General features: G+C 46.5%; 1 protein-coding gene across 1 annotated transcript in view; it reads left to right on the top strand.

Annotated features, from left to right (window-relative positions):
• Positions 1–16,977, top strand: part of Scn11a (sodium voltage-gated channel alpha subunit 11) — a 73,196-nt gene that overhangs the window by 28,592 nt on the left and 27,627 nt on the right. The window contains exons 11-18 of the mRNA XM_028767279.1: positions 677–806; positions 2,182–2,420; positions 3,807–3,968; positions 5,948–6,304; positions 9,653–10,054; positions 11,798–11,911; positions 12,920–13,037; positions 13,981–14,135. Of these exons, the coding sequence (XP_028623112.1) occupies positions 677–806; positions 2,182–2,420; positions 3,807–3,968; positions 5,948–6,304; positions 9,653–10,054; positions 11,798–11,911; positions 12,920–13,037; positions 13,981–14,135 (1,677 nt within the window). The remainder of the gene's footprint in view (positions 1–676; positions 807–2,181; positions 2,421–3,806; positions 3,969–5,947; positions 6,305–9,652; positions 10,055–11,797; positions 11,912–12,919; positions 13,038–13,980; positions 14,136–16,977) is intronic.

The following is a 16,977-nucleotide window of genomic DNA, read 5'->3' on the forward strand; positions in this document are numbered from 1 at the left end:
AAATATTTTAAAAACCATATGACTGGGCCTTGTGGGTCATTTAGCCTTCCAAATCACTTAAATATGGGGTGTTTCCTTCCCCTTACCGGAGGGAGTGTTTGAATCCATAGGAAATGGCCAAGAACAAGGATGGAGAAAGACAAGCAAATTTACCCACAGAAGGTGATGCCTGGTGATTGAACTGAGTAGGGCTTGTGGCTGATTGAGTAGGTGATTTGTTGAGATAAGAAAGGACATATGTTAGGGGTGGAAAAGATGGCCAGTTCCTTTCTGGATGTATCGGTGTTGAGGTGCTTGTGGGGACTCCCAGTAAAGATACTGAGTGGACCACGGGTCTATGGATAGACAGAAATGAGGTATGGGTGATGCCCACAAGTAAAATTATCCTTATCACTAGGGTAGAGAGTATTTGGTTTGCCCTTTGTTGAAGGTAAATAAAACACAAAATTTCTGTAGGTCAGACTCAAGAAATGCACATATATATGAACAATGAGTGATCAAATCCTACTTCTCTGGCCTATTCCACACGGGCAAAGAAAACTGAATGCCGGGTACACCATTACGATATCGTGAACCTCTCTGGATAAAATGTTCTTTATCTTCATTTGATGTCTTTATGAAATTTGGGGAGTGTCAACTCCTGCCTTTAAAAGGTCCACCATACTTTTTCTTACAGCCACAACTCCTTGAGCAAACCAAACGACTGTCCCAGAACTTGCCAGTGGATCTGTTTGATGAGCATGTGGACCCCCTCCACAGACAGAGAGCGCTGAGCGCAGTCAGTATCTTAACCATCACCATGCAGGGTGAGTTCTGCATTGCTGGGAAAACCGACATCTGTGACTTCTTTATTTCCCTCATCCCCAGTCCCTCCAGAAGCCCTCCATAGAGGAAGTTTTCTGGGGCCACCCCACTGTGCCATCCTGCAAAAACAGACTCCGTGTATCTCAGGAGCATGCAAGCAAAGTGGCTTGAGTGAAGTGGACCTCCTGAGAGGTGTGCTCCCTGCCCGGTGGGGGTTGGCTAGAGGTAGGAGGAGATTTCAGCCTGTGAACACAGACAGCTCCTCACAAGCAGGCTGGCCAGCCTCAGGAGGTCTGAATGACAATAGTCAACAAAGCTGCAAGACCTTACCAGGAGGTGGCAGTTTTTCTCAAAGTTAGAGCCAGGATTCTGACATGGGACAAAGAAGATCATATAGACCAGCCAAGACCCCCTGCTAGCCCAGGTTGACAGCAAACAGTGAGCCCTAGGAAAGGTCTAGATACTCAAGACCATGAAAGACTGGGGTGGATGGGGCCTTTTGCACATTTAAATTATTACATGGCCTCTCTTGGCCTGCACGAGTCTCTGAAATGGTACCCAGCAAATCAGGGGTACAGACATCTAAGGGCCTGAGCTTGAGTAGCTGACAGAACACTGGTAACAAAATAACATGACAGAGCAACTGAAGGAAGAAAGGGGGAAGGACTTATTTGGGATCACAGTTTGAGGGTATACTCCATCATGACAGGAAGGGCACGGAAGGCAGAGAGAGATGAGAGGGCACACTGTGACTACAGTCAAGAAGAAGGAGAGAGAGAGAGAGAGAGAGAGAGAGAGAGAGAGAGAGAGAGAGAGAGAAAAAGAGATACTAGTGTTCTCACTTTCTTCATTCAATTCAAGACTCCAGCTTGAGAAATAGTGCCTTCTATATTTAGAGCGGGTTTTCCCACCCCCAGTAATCTAGGAATTCCCTCACAGACACGCCTTTTCTCCCCCGGTATTTTTAGATCCTGTTAAATTGACAATCAACATTAACTCTCACAGTACCTTCAATTGTCCTCAACCTTTTTTTCTTCTCCTAAGCCCTGGCATCCCTTGGCCATGGGCGTGGACTCTCTTAGAAAGCAGAGATTATGCTTACCTCTGTCTCTCTCATGGGTTCCTAACCAATCAGAGTTGGCCTCTGGATCCCTGTCTGATGTGCTTGACTTTGCCACATGCTAGCTGTACGCAAGGTCATTTCCTCTCAACTTTACTTGGCAGGAAAAACTTCCTGGCTATTCAAGTCAGTGCCCTGCTTGATCTGCCATGTATCACAAAAAACCCCGGGGAAGAAGGAAGAAGTTAAACATGCAGGCAGGGAGCAGCCAGGCTGGTTCAGAACAAACACCTTATCATTCTTCCATTCTCTTCCAGAACAAGAAAAATCCCAGGAGCCTTGTTTCCCATGTGGGAAAAACTTGGCGTCTAAGTACCTGGTGTGGGACTGTAGCCCTCGGTGGCTGTGCATAAAGAAGGTCCTGCGGGCTATCATGACAGATCCGTTTACTGAGCTGGCCATCACCATCTGCATCCTCATCAATACTGTCTTCTTGGCCATGGAGCACCACGATATGGATGACTATTTAAAAACCGTACTGAAAATAGGAAACTGGGTAATCTCGGGCGCTTGTAAAGCACGAAGAATTTCGAGTCATTAGCTCTGCTGAAGTACAAGCATTTCCAGTAACCTAACCCAAACTGCAACCTTGGGTTCCATAAATGGAATTTGGGTCTGAGTTCTGCGCAGGTCATATCTATGGTTTCCCATGGGCCCTCTAAAGTTCTCTTTAGCCACGAAGGAGAAGCAGTAGTAGACAATCTTAAAAGTGACATTCTGGGTGTTAGGGAAACCTGAGAAGATGCCAAACTGGGGCTGGGGCGTAGTTCAGTCGGTTGTGTGCATGAAGCCTTGGGTTCAATACACAGCAACGCCACATAAATTGGGCATGGTGATGAATGTTTGTGATCCCAGATCAAGGTTATCCTCAGTCACAGAGCAAGTTCAGTGCTAGCCTGGGCTACATGAGACCCTGTCTCACAACATCTGTTCCTCCATGAAAAAGGCATCTCCAGAGACCCCTGATAATGACCTCCATAGCACTTTGTTCTGGGAACATCATGTGTCATAAAATAATGTAGATTTGGTATATAGGTAAATTCTCAGGAAAGGTGAGTCAGGTCTGGAAGACGTAGGTGGATGTACGAGAGAGAGAGAGAGAGAGAGAGAGAGAGAGAGAGAGAGAGGAGATGAGGTGGACTTCCTGGATGTCACTGGTTTTTACTGAATGAGTCTTGGTTAAACTGGGAAACCTAGGATAAGAAGGATGCCGAACTTTGAATGATTGCTCACTGTCTTTCGTGGTTCCTGTGGAAGGCAGTTTTTGTTTTTTTCTCCTCATGGGAAATTGAGTCTCTCATATATCAGAAACAACAAACAATTAGTCGGTGGATGCTTGACTCTAATTAGTTAATGGATTCATGGATTGAAAATCTTTCCAGAATATCCAGTCTTCTTCCAAAGTTCCGTTTCTCTAACTGAAAACACAATACATACATTTTAAATTTTAAAATAAGGAAGCTCTTTAGTTTTACGTATTTTCTTTGGGTAGGGGGGCTAGCAAGACAGAGCAGGAGGAATGGGGAGGGCATCGGGGGAGGACAGCGGGGAGGAAGAGGAACAAGAAGAGTATATGACATGCATGTACCAAAACGTTATCCAACAGTTAACAATTAAAACAGTTTAAAGCAGAAATGTAGCTGGAGGAAGGATCTGGGTCTTGGGGGCACAGCCCCCGCCCCAGCAGTCAGCAGACCTGACTTTCAGCGCCTCCTGGTGGATGCAGCTATGGTAGCGTAGTGGGGAATCTGGGCCTGTGTGCCCCGCGCCTGGACTGTAGGTCCGCCACCATGCATGGGGTCCATGTGGGTCACTCTGCTCGTCCTTAAGCAGGCGCCTCCAGAACAAAGCTAGCTCCCGCTTGTCCTTTGTCCCACTGCAGGTTTTCACTGGAATTTTCATAGCGGAAATGTGTCTCAAGATCATCGCGCTGGACCCTTACCATTACTTCCAGCACGGCTGGAACATCTTTGACAGCATCGTGGCCCTTCTGAGTCTCGCTGACGTGCTCTACAACCTCTCTTTCTTGGCTTCCCTCAGAGTGGTAAGGCGCTTTCTTTTGTTTCATTTTTACATTTTAAACTTACTTGTATCGTGTGCGCGAGTGCGTGCGGGTGCATGTGTACGCGTGCGCAGTGTTACATGAGTGGAGGTCAAAGGACACCTTGCGGGAGTTCATGCTCTCTCTGACCCTGAGGATCATGGGGCTCAAACTGGGGTCAGGAAGTGCCTTTGTCCACTGAACCATTTCACCTGTCCCATTCTTTGCCCCTCCCCTTCCTATCCTTTTCCTTCCTTTCTCTCTTCTTTCTATTTGAGACAGGGTCTCGCTATGTAGCCCATGCTGGCCTGGCACTCATTATATAGTGCAGGGTGGCTGTGATCCTACAGATCTACTTGCCCGTGTCTTCCAGTGCTGAGGTTATAGGTGTGTGCTACCCACACCTGGCCCTGGCCCTGGCCCCACTTTCTTATTCCACAGTGTAACCTAACATCCTGAACAGAAAAAAAATCTTGAGTGGGCTCAACAGCTATTTTGGATTAAACCTTAATTCATCACATTCTAGCTCCAGGACAAAATTTGTATTCATCTACCTCCCTAGGTAGCCCAGGTTGGCCTCAAATTCCCAATCTTCTTCCCAAGGTCTTGGATTACAGATGTGTGCTGTCATGAACAGCTAGTTTAGGTTGACTTCTTAAAAATAATTTTAAGAAAGATAATTTTAAGAAATTAATAATTAATATTAATTATTAATTTTAAGAAAAATAATTTTAAAAAAGCTTTGTGTGTGCGCATGTGGATACATGTATGGGTATGTCATGTGTATGTGTGTGTGTGACATGTGTGTGACATGTGTGCAGATCCATGCATGTGTGGATATGTTATATATGTGCATATGTGTCACATGTGTATCACATGTGTGCAGCTACCCGGGGAAGCCAGAAGCCAGCTACAGAGCCCCTGGGTACCAGCCACCCAGGGTGGAGTCCTCTACAAGAACTTTTCTCTATAAGAGTGGCATGTGTTCATCACTGTGGGGCCATCCTTCCAGCCCCAGAACAAGATACTTTCTATTTTAAAATAAAACTGTGGGGTTGGTGAGATTGTTCAGCTAGGGTGGCATGTTTGCTCCCAAGCCTGAAGGCCTGAGCTCAATCCCTGGGACCCCCATGGTGGAAGGAGAAAGCCGACTCCTGCAGGTTGTAATTTGTATATAAGTCTTCTTCTTTTGACCACCGTTCCAGGTTCATTCTGCTTCTGTGATAAAACAGGAAATCTGACCCAGAGTAACTTAGACGCGGAGACGGTTTATTTGTCTTATTTTTCTGTAGTCTGTCACCATGGGAAGTCAGGGCAGGAGCTCACTCACAGCAAAGGAATCGGAGCAGAAGCCATGGAGCGATGGATGCTTCCTGGCTGACTGCATGTCTCGCTCACAGGCTCATGTTCATCCCGTTTTCTTACACAGTGCAAGCCTAACTGTGTAGGGGGGATGCTGTCCACAATGGACTCATCAAGACAGACCCTCGTGGTCAGATCTGACTGGACAACCCTTCAAAAACAGTTGAGGCCAACTAGGATAACCACCATATGTGTCTCTCTCTTTTTCCACAAATAAATGAATAAATATAAATTTAAAAAGATTTAGATTGGACCTGGAGAAACGGCCTAGCAGTTAGGAGTGCTGGGTGCTCTTCCAGAGGACCCAGGTTCAATTCCTAGCACCCACATGGTGGCTCACAGCTGGCTTTAACTTCAGTACCGGGGTCCTGACTCCCTCTGCTGGCCTCCTCCAGTACTGTGATGCTCTTGCAGGCAAATGACCAATATACACAGAACTTTAAAAAAGGAAAAAAAAAAAGATTTAAATTAAAAAGTAGTACTTGAGACCAGAAGCTGGTGACTATGCTGCAGGTGGCAGGTTTTGAAAGTCCCAAGCCCTGGGGTTGAAGGACACTGTTTGCTTTCTACAGCAGCTCGCTGCAGGTGTAACTTTCCTTTGGTTTGTTCCGTTTTCACAGCTGAGGGTCTTCAAGTTAGCCAAATCCTGGCCCACGTTAAACACCCTCATTAAGATCATCGGCCACTCTGTGGGTGCGCTCGGAAACCTGACTGTGGTCCTGACCATCGTGGTCTTCATCTTTTCCGTGGTTGGCATGCGGCTCTTTGGCGCCAAGTTCAACAAGACCGCCTACGTCCCCCGGGAGCGGTGCAGGCGGCGCTGGCACATGGACGACTTCTACCACTCCTTCCTGGTGGTGTTCCGCATCCTCTGTGGGGAATGGATCGAGAACATGTGGGAATGTATGCAGGAGATGGACGGCTCCCCGCTATGCATCATCGTCTTCGTGCTCATCATGGTGATTGGGAAGCTTGTGGTGAGTGGCTGAGGTCGTTCATTCAGCGCGATTCGATCTTACTCATCCCCCGCCCCGCCCATCAAGTCCAGTGTGTGATGCTCCTGTACTCTTGGATGTGTGGTCTTCCATTGAAGTGTGGCTAATTTACCAGGAGCAACACCTTTAAAGGAAACTGACCCACTCACAGCAGCTAGCAAAGGACAAATCTCTCCTTGGCTAAGGGTGGGACTTCATGTCCCCTTCCCCACTCCAGACTGGGGTTTGGTTTGGCTGGGGCTCGCATGGTTCGGTGTATGCCATCGTAACTGCTGTGAGTTTGTGTGTGCAGTTTCCTGGCTGTATCCAGAAGGCACTGATTCCCTGTTGTCTTCGTCCACTGCTGCTGTGTCTTAAGTCTTTCTTCACAATGATCAGTGAGCCACGGAGACAGAGTGTGAGCCCACTTAGAGCTGAGCGTTCCTCGGTCTCTTAACAACACTTCACTAGTGAGCATTGTTATTCAAAGTATGAGACAATTGAATCTTAAAATTCTCCTTTTTATTGGGTTGGAGAGATCGCTCACTGGTTAAGAGCACTGGTTGCTCCTCCAGAGGACCTGGATTCAATTCCAAGTACAGCTCTCAGCTGTCTGTAACTCTTGTTCCAGGGAACCTGATGCCCTCTTCTGGAGTCGTCAGGTTCTAAGCAAGCACACTGTGAACAGACGTGTGCAGGCAAAACACCCATATGCATAAAAATATAACTGAAAAGAATATTATTTTGAATTTGACCTGAGGAAGGTATAAACATGAGACGAAACCTCTTTAACACACGGGACATGTGTTGTTGTGTTGTTTACTGGCTCTGCCCATTGGCCAGTTCATCACTGATGCTTGGTGTAAGGAAATCATGTTCTCCTGATCAGTGATCGGCTAAGACAGTCATCCCCAACTTTCCTAATGCTGCGACACATCTATACAGTTCCTCATGTTTTGGTGACCCCCGACCATAAAATTATTTCATTGCCACCGTAAATTTTTTACTGTTATGAATAGCAATGTAAGTATCTGATATGCAGAATATCTAATACGCTATCCTTGTGGGGGTCGAGACCCACGGGTTGAGAACTGTCTGGCTAAGGCAAGGCCACATGACTTATTTGGTGGAGAAGATAGGCAGAGATGTCCACTGGGGGAACATAGGATGACTCTTCATTCTTAAAATATGCGCAAGAGGCAAAGAACTCTCGTGAGAAAGTGCTTGATGTACAAACACAGGGACCTAAATCCTGTCCAAGAAGGAATGGAAACAAAGAGCCTCGAGTGGTGGCTGGCACTTCTGCGACAGTGGAAATGTGAAGGCAGGCGATCCTGACGCTTGCAGTTAGCCTAGGTGAGCTCCAGGCAAGGGAGAGACATTGGCTCAAAACAATCAGAACAACAGGAACAAAATCTGAGGTTGACCTCAGGTTTATACATGTACCCCCTATAACACATGCAAGTGTACACACACACACACACACACACACACACACACACACACACGGGAGGGCGATGGTTCTTTACTTGCTCTGTGTCTTTTTTTGTCTGTGATTCCTAGATCTGTAAACATCATGTAATGATTCTGATACATCTGTCTGCACTTATAACAGGCCCTTGTTCCTTCTTCAGACATCTTATACTGCTGGGCTTCCTTACTGGGTAAGGCAGCTTGGCTCTTTGTCTTCATCTAGCTGCCTAGATATCAACAGAGAGGCTGATTACATATATATCAGTGAAGATATGAAGAGATAGAGATGCATAAGGAACCCTGGGCTTGGAACACGTAGGGGTCACGGGGCAGACATAAGTAACTGTCCACACAGATAGCTTTGTCCTAAGTGCCTAATAAATAGTATCTGTACAGCTGGCAAGTGTCACAAGGGTCAGAAACCAGGACATCACTAATGGGAGTTGGAAGAGAGCCCTGAGAAAGGATCCACTGACAACTGTGGTACTTGAGAAGGCCACTTCTCAAGTCAGGAAGGGCTTAGATGTGCAGAGGAAAACTGGAGCAAAGGTGCAGGGAGAGGAAGTCTCCTGGTAAAGCTGAATGACTACATCCATTCATAGCCTCAAACACTTCCCCACAAAGGGAAGCTCAAAACGACCTGTAGCTCCAGCTTCTGAGGCCTTCTGTGAGCACCTGGGTATACATTCCATGCACATCTACACACACACCCAGACACAGATACACATAGACACAGACACACATATAGACACGTACAGACACATATAGACACACACACAGAGACACATACACACACATATAGACATACACAGACACACACACAGACACATATATATACACATACAGACACACAGACAGATACACACAGACACACAGAGACACATACACATACACACAGACACAGACACACAGAGGAGTAAAACATAAAAATTAGTATTAAATTAAAAATTAATTAGTATACAAAACTTAATACATTTCATTGTTACATTTTTATATATTACATAGAGGTTTTTTTTTCTTATTTCTATGTGTATGTGGTGTGCCACTTGAGTGTGTATGCCAGTTCACATGCGTGTGGGTGCCTGTATATGCAGACACACGTGAATGCCTGGGTGTGTGTGTTGGAAGTGTGTAGAGGCCCTGAAGTGATGTCAGACATCGTTCTTGATGATGCTTCTGTCTTGGTCTTGGTGGCAGGATCTCAGTCAATTCCAGAGCTCTCAGACACGGCTGGTCTGGCTAGCCAGCTTGTTCCAGACAGGATCTCTCAGTCAACCCAGAGCTCTCAGCCAGCTTGCTGCAGAGATTTTCTAGCTCTGTCTCTGCAGCTGGGATCACAGGTTGGCTTCCATGCCCACTTGGCATTTGTGTGGGTCCTGGGGACTTGAACTGCTGAGCCGTCTTCCTAAGCTCTTGCCCTCTCAGCCCAGAAGACCCTTTCTTCTATGTCACATGAATTGTATCATTACCTCTGCCCTTTTTAAAATCACCATTTTCTCTCTCTTGTAGTCTCCTTTCTGTTTCACGACTGATAACCTACACTCACGCCCACATACACACTCGTTTAAAAAGCCTTAGAGGTGGGATTGGTTTATGAGAGGAAACATGTGGTATTAGCCTTCCGGAGCCTGGGTTCTCTCAGTGTAACACTTTCTGGATGCACCCTTCCCTATGTGTATGTCTGTCACCTTGCCTGATCTGTGCCTCTTGTCTGTTCTTTCCTCAGGCTCCATCTTGCCATTTCCTGTGTAGGAGGACATATCTGGGAGAGAGCAGGAAATCTCATTTGACTCGGTTGAGCTTTGAGGGAGAGGTCGTTAGTTCTAGGAGCTCACAGTACCTCTTTCTCTGCTAAACTTCCCTTATTACTCCCCTCAGGTGCTTAACCTCTTCATTGCCTTGCTGCTTAATTCCTTCAGCAATGAGGAGAAGGATGGGAACCCAGAAGGAGAGACCAGGAAAACCAAAGTGCAGCTAGCCCTGGATCGGTTCCGCCGGGCCTTCTCCTTCATGGCGCACACTTTTTGGAATTTTTGTTGCAAGAGATGCAAGAGGCAAAACTCGCCAAAGCCAAAAGAGGCAAGGGAAAGCTTTTCTGGTGAGAATAAAGCCATGGTCCCCCTGGATGCGAGGCCCTGGAAGGAGTATGATTCAGAAATCACTTTGTACACTGGGCAGGCCGGGGCTCCGCTGGCCCCACTCGCAGAGGAAGAGGACGATATGGAATGTTGTGGTGAATGTGGTGCCCCACCCACCTCACTTCCTAGTGCCGGAGTTCAGGTATGGAAGGTCCGTACATCACATGAGATGTGGTTGGAATGTAGTGTCACCACAGGGCACTTGGCACCCGGCACATTCTAGGTGTTGTTCAGGGATATGCATTTATAAAATATAGATGTTTTTGGACACGCCAGGCCAATCCTAGGAGGGTTAATGAGTGCTGTGTTTGCAGCATTATAAGAGGTGTCAGAAAGCTCCCCACGGAGTAACCCACAGTTTGGGCTATGGCTGGTTCTGCTATAGTCAAGTTGATACCCAGGATTAGCCACCACTCACTGGTTTTAGACATCCTGGCAGATGAACACACCAAACCCTGATTTTTACAACATGCTGCTCTTGCATCCTTTATACTTTTGTCTTAGTTAGGGTTTACTGCTGTGAACAGACACCATGACCAAGGCAACTCTTATAAGGACAACATTTAATTGGGGCTGGCTTACAGGTTCAGAGGTTCAGTCCATTATCATCATAGCAGGAAACACAGCAACATCCAGGCAGGCCTGGTGCAGGAGGAGCTGAGAGTTTTACATCCTCATCTGAATGCTTCTAGCAGAATACTGACTGCCAGGCAGCTAGGATGAGGGTCTTCAAGCCCACATCCACAGTGACACCCCTACTCCAACAGAGTCACACCTCCTAATAGTGCCACTCCCTGAGCCAAGCATATACAAACCACCACAGCTTTTCACTTCCTATGTGTCTTAGCTTCCTGTTCTGTTGCTGTGATGCAATGCTCAGACAAAAGCAACTAAAGGAGAGGGTTTACCTCAGCTCACAGCTCAAGGTACAGCCCACGGTGGTGGCATAGAGGAGACAGCAGGAGCTTGAAGCAGCTGCTCATATCACATCCACAGTCAGGACGTAGAGAGTGATGTGTACTATTGCTCAGCTCCGTTCCCCCACTCGCACAGTCCAGGATCCCAGCCAGGGGATGGTGCTGCCCACAGTGGGCCATCTTCCCACCTGCATTAACACTCCCAGATAACCCCCTAGAGGCATGCCCAGGGCCCATATCCCAGGTGATTCTAGATTCTGCCAAGATGACATCATGCTAAGTTACTAAGAAACCCTCTGTATTCAAAGGATAAAAATTGCTTTTCCTCTTTCTTACTCTTTGTTTATTCACGTGATTGTGAATTTTACTTTTTACTAAATTGTAGCAACACGTACCGGTGTCGTTTATTGATTTATTAGTTAGCTATTGAGTTGAATGGATGCATTTTAGAATATTTTAAGTCTCCATATTGCTCAGTGGGTGAAGTGTTTGAATCCTCAGCACGTACATTAAAACAGAACAAAATGCTGCTAAGTGCCTGTAATTTGATCACGGGGAAGACGGGGGACAGGAATCCCTGCCACTTGTTACCCAGTCAGTCTACATAATTGGTGAGCTCTGGGTTCAATGAGAGACTCTATCTCAAAAGTATAGTGGTAAAACAATGCAGAAATACCTCAGGCCTCTACATGCAAACACACACACACACACACACACACACACACACACACTTGTATTGATATTTTATCTCCGAGTTAATTGGACAGGTTGAATCTTATACCAGAACCATACTGTTGCGATTAAGGAACTTTATAATACATTCCTTCCTGTTCCTGTTCCTGTTCTGTTCAGTAGTTTTCCCAGTACATTTCCACATTGGGTTTTTCAGGAACAGAATTCAAACTCGATTTATGCCAAGTGATCTGTCCAGAGCAGTATTAACTTCACTCTGGGCTTCTGTGTGTCAGGCCTGTGACCTCTCTCCGGAGACCAAGCAGCACCCCAGCCCAGATGACCACGGGGTTGAAATGGAAGTGTTTTCTGAAGAAGATCCGCATTTAACCATACAGAGTGCTCGAAAGGTAATGGTCCCAGGGTATGGTGGGGAGGAGCGTGTGACTCCTCCACACAGTCTCCAGAATAGGCTTGTGGAGCAACAGCAGAATGAATGGAGAACTGATTGCCAGGATAGTATCTTAAACAAGTGTATGAGTCAGCGCCTTTCAGTTTTGCTACATTAACATTTGGGACAAGAGAACTGCCCACTGTGGTGAGCTTTCCTGTGAATTTTAGGATGCCTGCCGGTGATCCTCAGCCTCCACTCACTAGATACCAGGAGTATCCCGCTAGCTGTGATAATTAAAACTGTCTATAGTTCTGGGGAGATGGACTATTTGAGAAATAGCTTGCAGCCAGTGTAAGGACCCGAGCTTGATCTCCAGAGACCACAAAAAAGCCAGACATAGTAGTGGATGCTTGTAATCCCAGCACTGGGGAGGCAGAAGTAGGAAGATCCCTGGGGCTCACTAGTCAGCTAGACTGGCCCATTTGGTGATCTCTAGGCCAATGAGAGACTGTCTCAAAAAAGCCATGATGGCCAGATCCTGAGGAATAACAGCTAAGAATGTGCTCTGGCTGGAACACACACACACACACACACACACACACACACACACACACACACACACACCTCTTTATTTTTTTTTTAAAAAGTCCCTAGACATTGCTAGATTGTCTCTTACAGGGTTAAGTGAGCCAGAGCCACTGGCCTAACCTATTATTCTATAAGTTGGGATAGCTGAAAATTAGTCTCAGTAGATCAGTAATCAGTCTTCGTATCTGCTGCTCTAATTGGCAGCCTATTAGGGTTGTGATTTGTTGGAAGGAAGGGATAAGCTAATGTGCACACATGTACCTGGCTGTTCCTTAGCCCCAGAGATAAGATAATTTTCCCCTGAAGCAAGGTTGATAGAGAACCTAACAAAAATCCCAACAAGAGTGTACTAACATCCTTACATCCCGAAGCCTCTGCCTGGCTGGCTTGGCCATCTTGGCAACTCTTTGTCTCCTCTCTCTCTTCTAACATGCAGAAGTCCGATGCAGTAAGCATGCTCTCGGAATGCAGCACAATTGACCTGAATGATATCTTTAGAAATTTACAGAAAACAGTTTCCCCCAAAAAGCAACCAGATAGATGCTTTCCCAAGGGTAAGTGGTCATAGTTTTGCACATAGTGTTTGAGTGGGGTTTACGTTCTCTGTAGCTCTGTGGCTCGGGTGGCTGCCTCATTTCTAGAACTACTATCCTTAGATAATTAGAGTCTAGTGGAGGGAATTTCAAGAAACTTTTAGCTTAGGTATGCTCCATTCACATAGCCCAATAAACAGAGTGAGTATCCATAAGGCTTTTCTTGATAACTTGCTGGGCCAACATGTCAGCCCCTCTGTAGAGTCCTTAGGACATCCACTATCGGAATGAATGGAGAGGAAGGGAATGAGGTATGAAGAACAGTGCACTCTGTGGTAAAGATGTATATATTGGAAAACAAAGGCTACTTGTAGACCTCTTAACAGTTGGTCAGGTTCTTCCATGTGTGGCTTGAGTCCACAAAGCCTTGGAAGCCCTCATCTCATTTCTGGAAACCCCGTGGACACTACTTGTATGTCACATACCTCCCCATCCCACATTTTTGGCACAGTTAATAACTACAAATCATCGACGGCATGTGTTGATAAGCAGACCCCCACATCAGTTGACCCAGCTGGGGGTCTCTGCTGCAGATAGATGACTTTGTTCATGCCAGTGGTATCAGTGAGGGGGTCAGCGGGACTCAGTTGAGGTCAGCTGAGCAAGTTGGCTCTGCTGCTTGTGACTCATCCTTCAATGAGAACCAATGGGCTAACCTGAGGATATCTCCTTCAGAGAGACGATGCAGGCCAAGTGGAAACAGGCAAGGCTTAGATCTGGTACTTTGTTGCTTTACCTCTTCCCTTTGGCCAGTAGAGCTGAAAGGCCGGCCCCCACGCCTGATGGGGGTGGTGGATGATGTGGGGAGCTGCAGTTCATAAGGCAAGGGACATGAAGAGGAGTGGGAAGACAGGTGGCGAACACAACCGCTCTAGACGCTAATGCTACAAATGTTTCCTTTCAGCCCTCAGTTGTATCTTTCTATGCCGCAAAACAAACAAGAGAAAGTCCCTCTGGGTCTTGTGGTGGAACCTTCGGAAAACCTGCTACCAAATCGTAAAGCACAGCTGGTTTGAGAGCTTCATAATCTTTGTCATCCTGCTGAGCAGTGGAGCGCTGGTAAAGGATGCTCTTGGAGAGGAAACTGGGCAGCTGGGGGTGCTGTATCAGGGCGTGGCTGTGGGAAAGGGCAGTAGAGGGAGGTGTTCACTGCTGGTTCCTTGTTGAAGGGGGTTTCACGCAATGTCTAGACCGAGATTCCCACCCTGAAGATGCTTTCCCTGGTTGAGGGTCTATCTCAGGCCAGTTCTTGAAAGAACTTTCTAACGTCTAGCCCTTGAACTTGGTCTGCCCACCTGTTCCGCGTTTCTGGAGGTCTCCTAGATACCTCTGCTACATCTATGTACTTCCTCCTTCAGACAGTTCCTCCCCTCACTTTCCCTGAAGATCATGGTGTTGCTTTCTAAGACGAGACATTACAGGATGTTGACGTAATTATTAAAAAAAAAACAAAACGGCTGCTGGTCAAGCTGACTATCTAAGCTGCAGCGGCTTGGTCTAGCTCAGCAGCCATGTTTCTCGGCCAGAAGTCACGTGCGTTGCAGCAGCTAGAAACGGTCAGCCAGAAACACCAACCCTGCCACCCACGAGACACCAGTGTGGGAGATGGCTCTGCCAATCTTCCATGCTGTCTCCACAAGGCTGGGCATTGCCCAGACCGTCCCACCATTCCACGAAAGCCTGGTAGAAAAATGAGACTCTAATGCTTAAAGATTTATCAAAGGCTTTATATGTTTGGTAAAGCTCAAGAACAATATGCCCATACAAAGAGAGTTGTTTCCCAATTAGCTAACCTAAATAAAAATTGTTACCCAGGACTGCTCTCCATACCTGCGTGGCTCTCCATCCTCCTACATCTCTGCTCTCCCTAGCTCCTCCTCTTCCTTTTTCTCTTCCTCCCCTTACTCCTCCCACCTTAGCTCCTCCTACAACAGGATAAGCTACTGGGAACAGATCCAGATAAAACCAGTGACTCTGACATTTCCCATCACTTGTGGTTCCTTAAGGGATAAGGAGATGCCGTGTTCTGTTCATGATTCTTCCTGGTCTAGGTGCAGAATAAATCCCACCGAGGCAGACACGTAAGTCTGAGTCAGGGTCCCAGGTGCCTTTCTGCTCCCTCCTCACTCCTGTCAACCACACTGTCCTCTCTCTAGTTTTCCATGTCATTTATATCCACCCCCTTTCCTCAATCCCCTCTCCTTCTGTCTCCCCTTAAGGCTCAAACATGAAACTAAACTTTTGCTATAGGTCATGCTAAGTAAACAAAATCTTTCTTGATTTGGAGTGACAGATCATTTTGCAATTAGTTTGAGTAAACAGAGATGCTACTGAGGTGCCTCGATCTTAAGTCCTGTGCCTTCTATCTAATGCTTTATACCCATATGACCTCTAAGAGAAAGAACAGGGGTACAGGTGCATGCTCTCCAGGGACTGGCATCAGCATAAACCTCAAGGCTCTACATACAACACTAGAAATCATTCCTCATACGAAAATGCAGATTTCTCTAGAACCATCCCCGGAACTCCCCCAAAGGACTTTTGTTGTAAGTCTTTGGCAATTGCCTCTCCATACTTGTGTGTCGTGAAAACCATAGTTGCATTTATTTGACTTTTATAAATGGTGCCAAGTGGCAGGAAGGGTGCCGGAGGCCACAGGCGACAGATCTGTGGTATCAGAGAAAGAAGACACACGCAGAGAGACCTACCAGCAGCACGTAGAGTCCTTGCTCCCATTCTGAGAGACAGGTGTTGGCTGGGTAGAGCTGTATAGAACATGCCGCGTAGAGAATGCCAGGAGAAAGATATGACCCATCTCACCATACATGATTGCATAGGGAGGAGAATAAGAAAAATGCGACCCATCACCACTGCCTACAGCCTAAGGTCCAACACCATCAACACCAATGGGAAGCTTGTTCAAAAAGCTGAGTCGTGAGCCCCTTCCAAACCACTGGATCAGTACTAAGTTCCCAAGGTGATGTGTGGGTGTTAGACTCTGAGAAGGTTGGGTCTGGAGAGTTTCACATCAGTGACAAGAGCCTCGTATTCAAACTTGGTCCTGGTATGACATGGGAGCCTTTGAAACTCGGTTGCCTCTCTCTGACCTACTTAGCTAGCTTGTGGCTAAGTTTTGAAAAGAGACACTGAGCCTGTGAGGCTGTCCAGATTTGCCAGTTCTCTACAGACAGGTAATGCAGATAAGCAAGTCTCCAGTCTCCAGGAGCATGGAGTCCAGATGGGAAGATCGGTGCAGCGATTATTTATAGAGCACGGTTGTAAGCGATGGGCTCAGAGCAGGAGGGGCTGAAGGTCAGCATCAGGTCTCATCTCCATAACCACACTTAATGGAGTCTGACAGTCAAAGAAATTTGCGCCAAGTTTGGTCCAGAGCGTCTCAATTTCAGTGTGTCACAAAACAGATACTATCTGTAATGTGTGTGTGTGTGATGTGTGTGCATGTATAGTGTGAGTGTATGTGTGGTGTGTGTGTTTGTATAGTGTGTGTATGTGTTGTGTGCATGTGTGTTTGTGTATGTATGAGTGGTATGTATGTATGTATGTGGTATGGCTTGCATGTGGTATGTGTGTGTATGTGTGAGTGGTGTGTGTATGTGTTATGTGGTGTGGCTTGCATGTGGCATGTGTATGTGTGTGTAGTGTGGTATGTGTGTGGTGTGTATGTGTGTGGTATGTATGTGTGCATTGTGTGTGTGTGGCTTATATGTAGTATATGTATTTGTGTATGTGTGTATGTGTGTATTTGTGTTTGTATATATATGGCGTATGTGCATTTGTGTATGTGTCCATTGTGTGTGTGGCTTATATGTAGTATGTGTGTTTGTGTATGTGTATGTTTGTATATATGTGTAATGTGTGTGTTTGTGTATGTATGTGTATG

The sequence above is a fragment of the Grammomys surdaster genome, unplaced genomic scaffold (genome assembly GCF_004785775.1).
Source record: "Grammomys surdaster isolate TR1022 unplaced genomic scaffold, NIH_TR_1.0 172, whole genome shotgun sequence".
Taxonomy (NCBI): Eukaryota; Metazoa; Chordata; class Mammalia; order Rodentia; family Muridae; genus Grammomys; species Grammomys surdaster.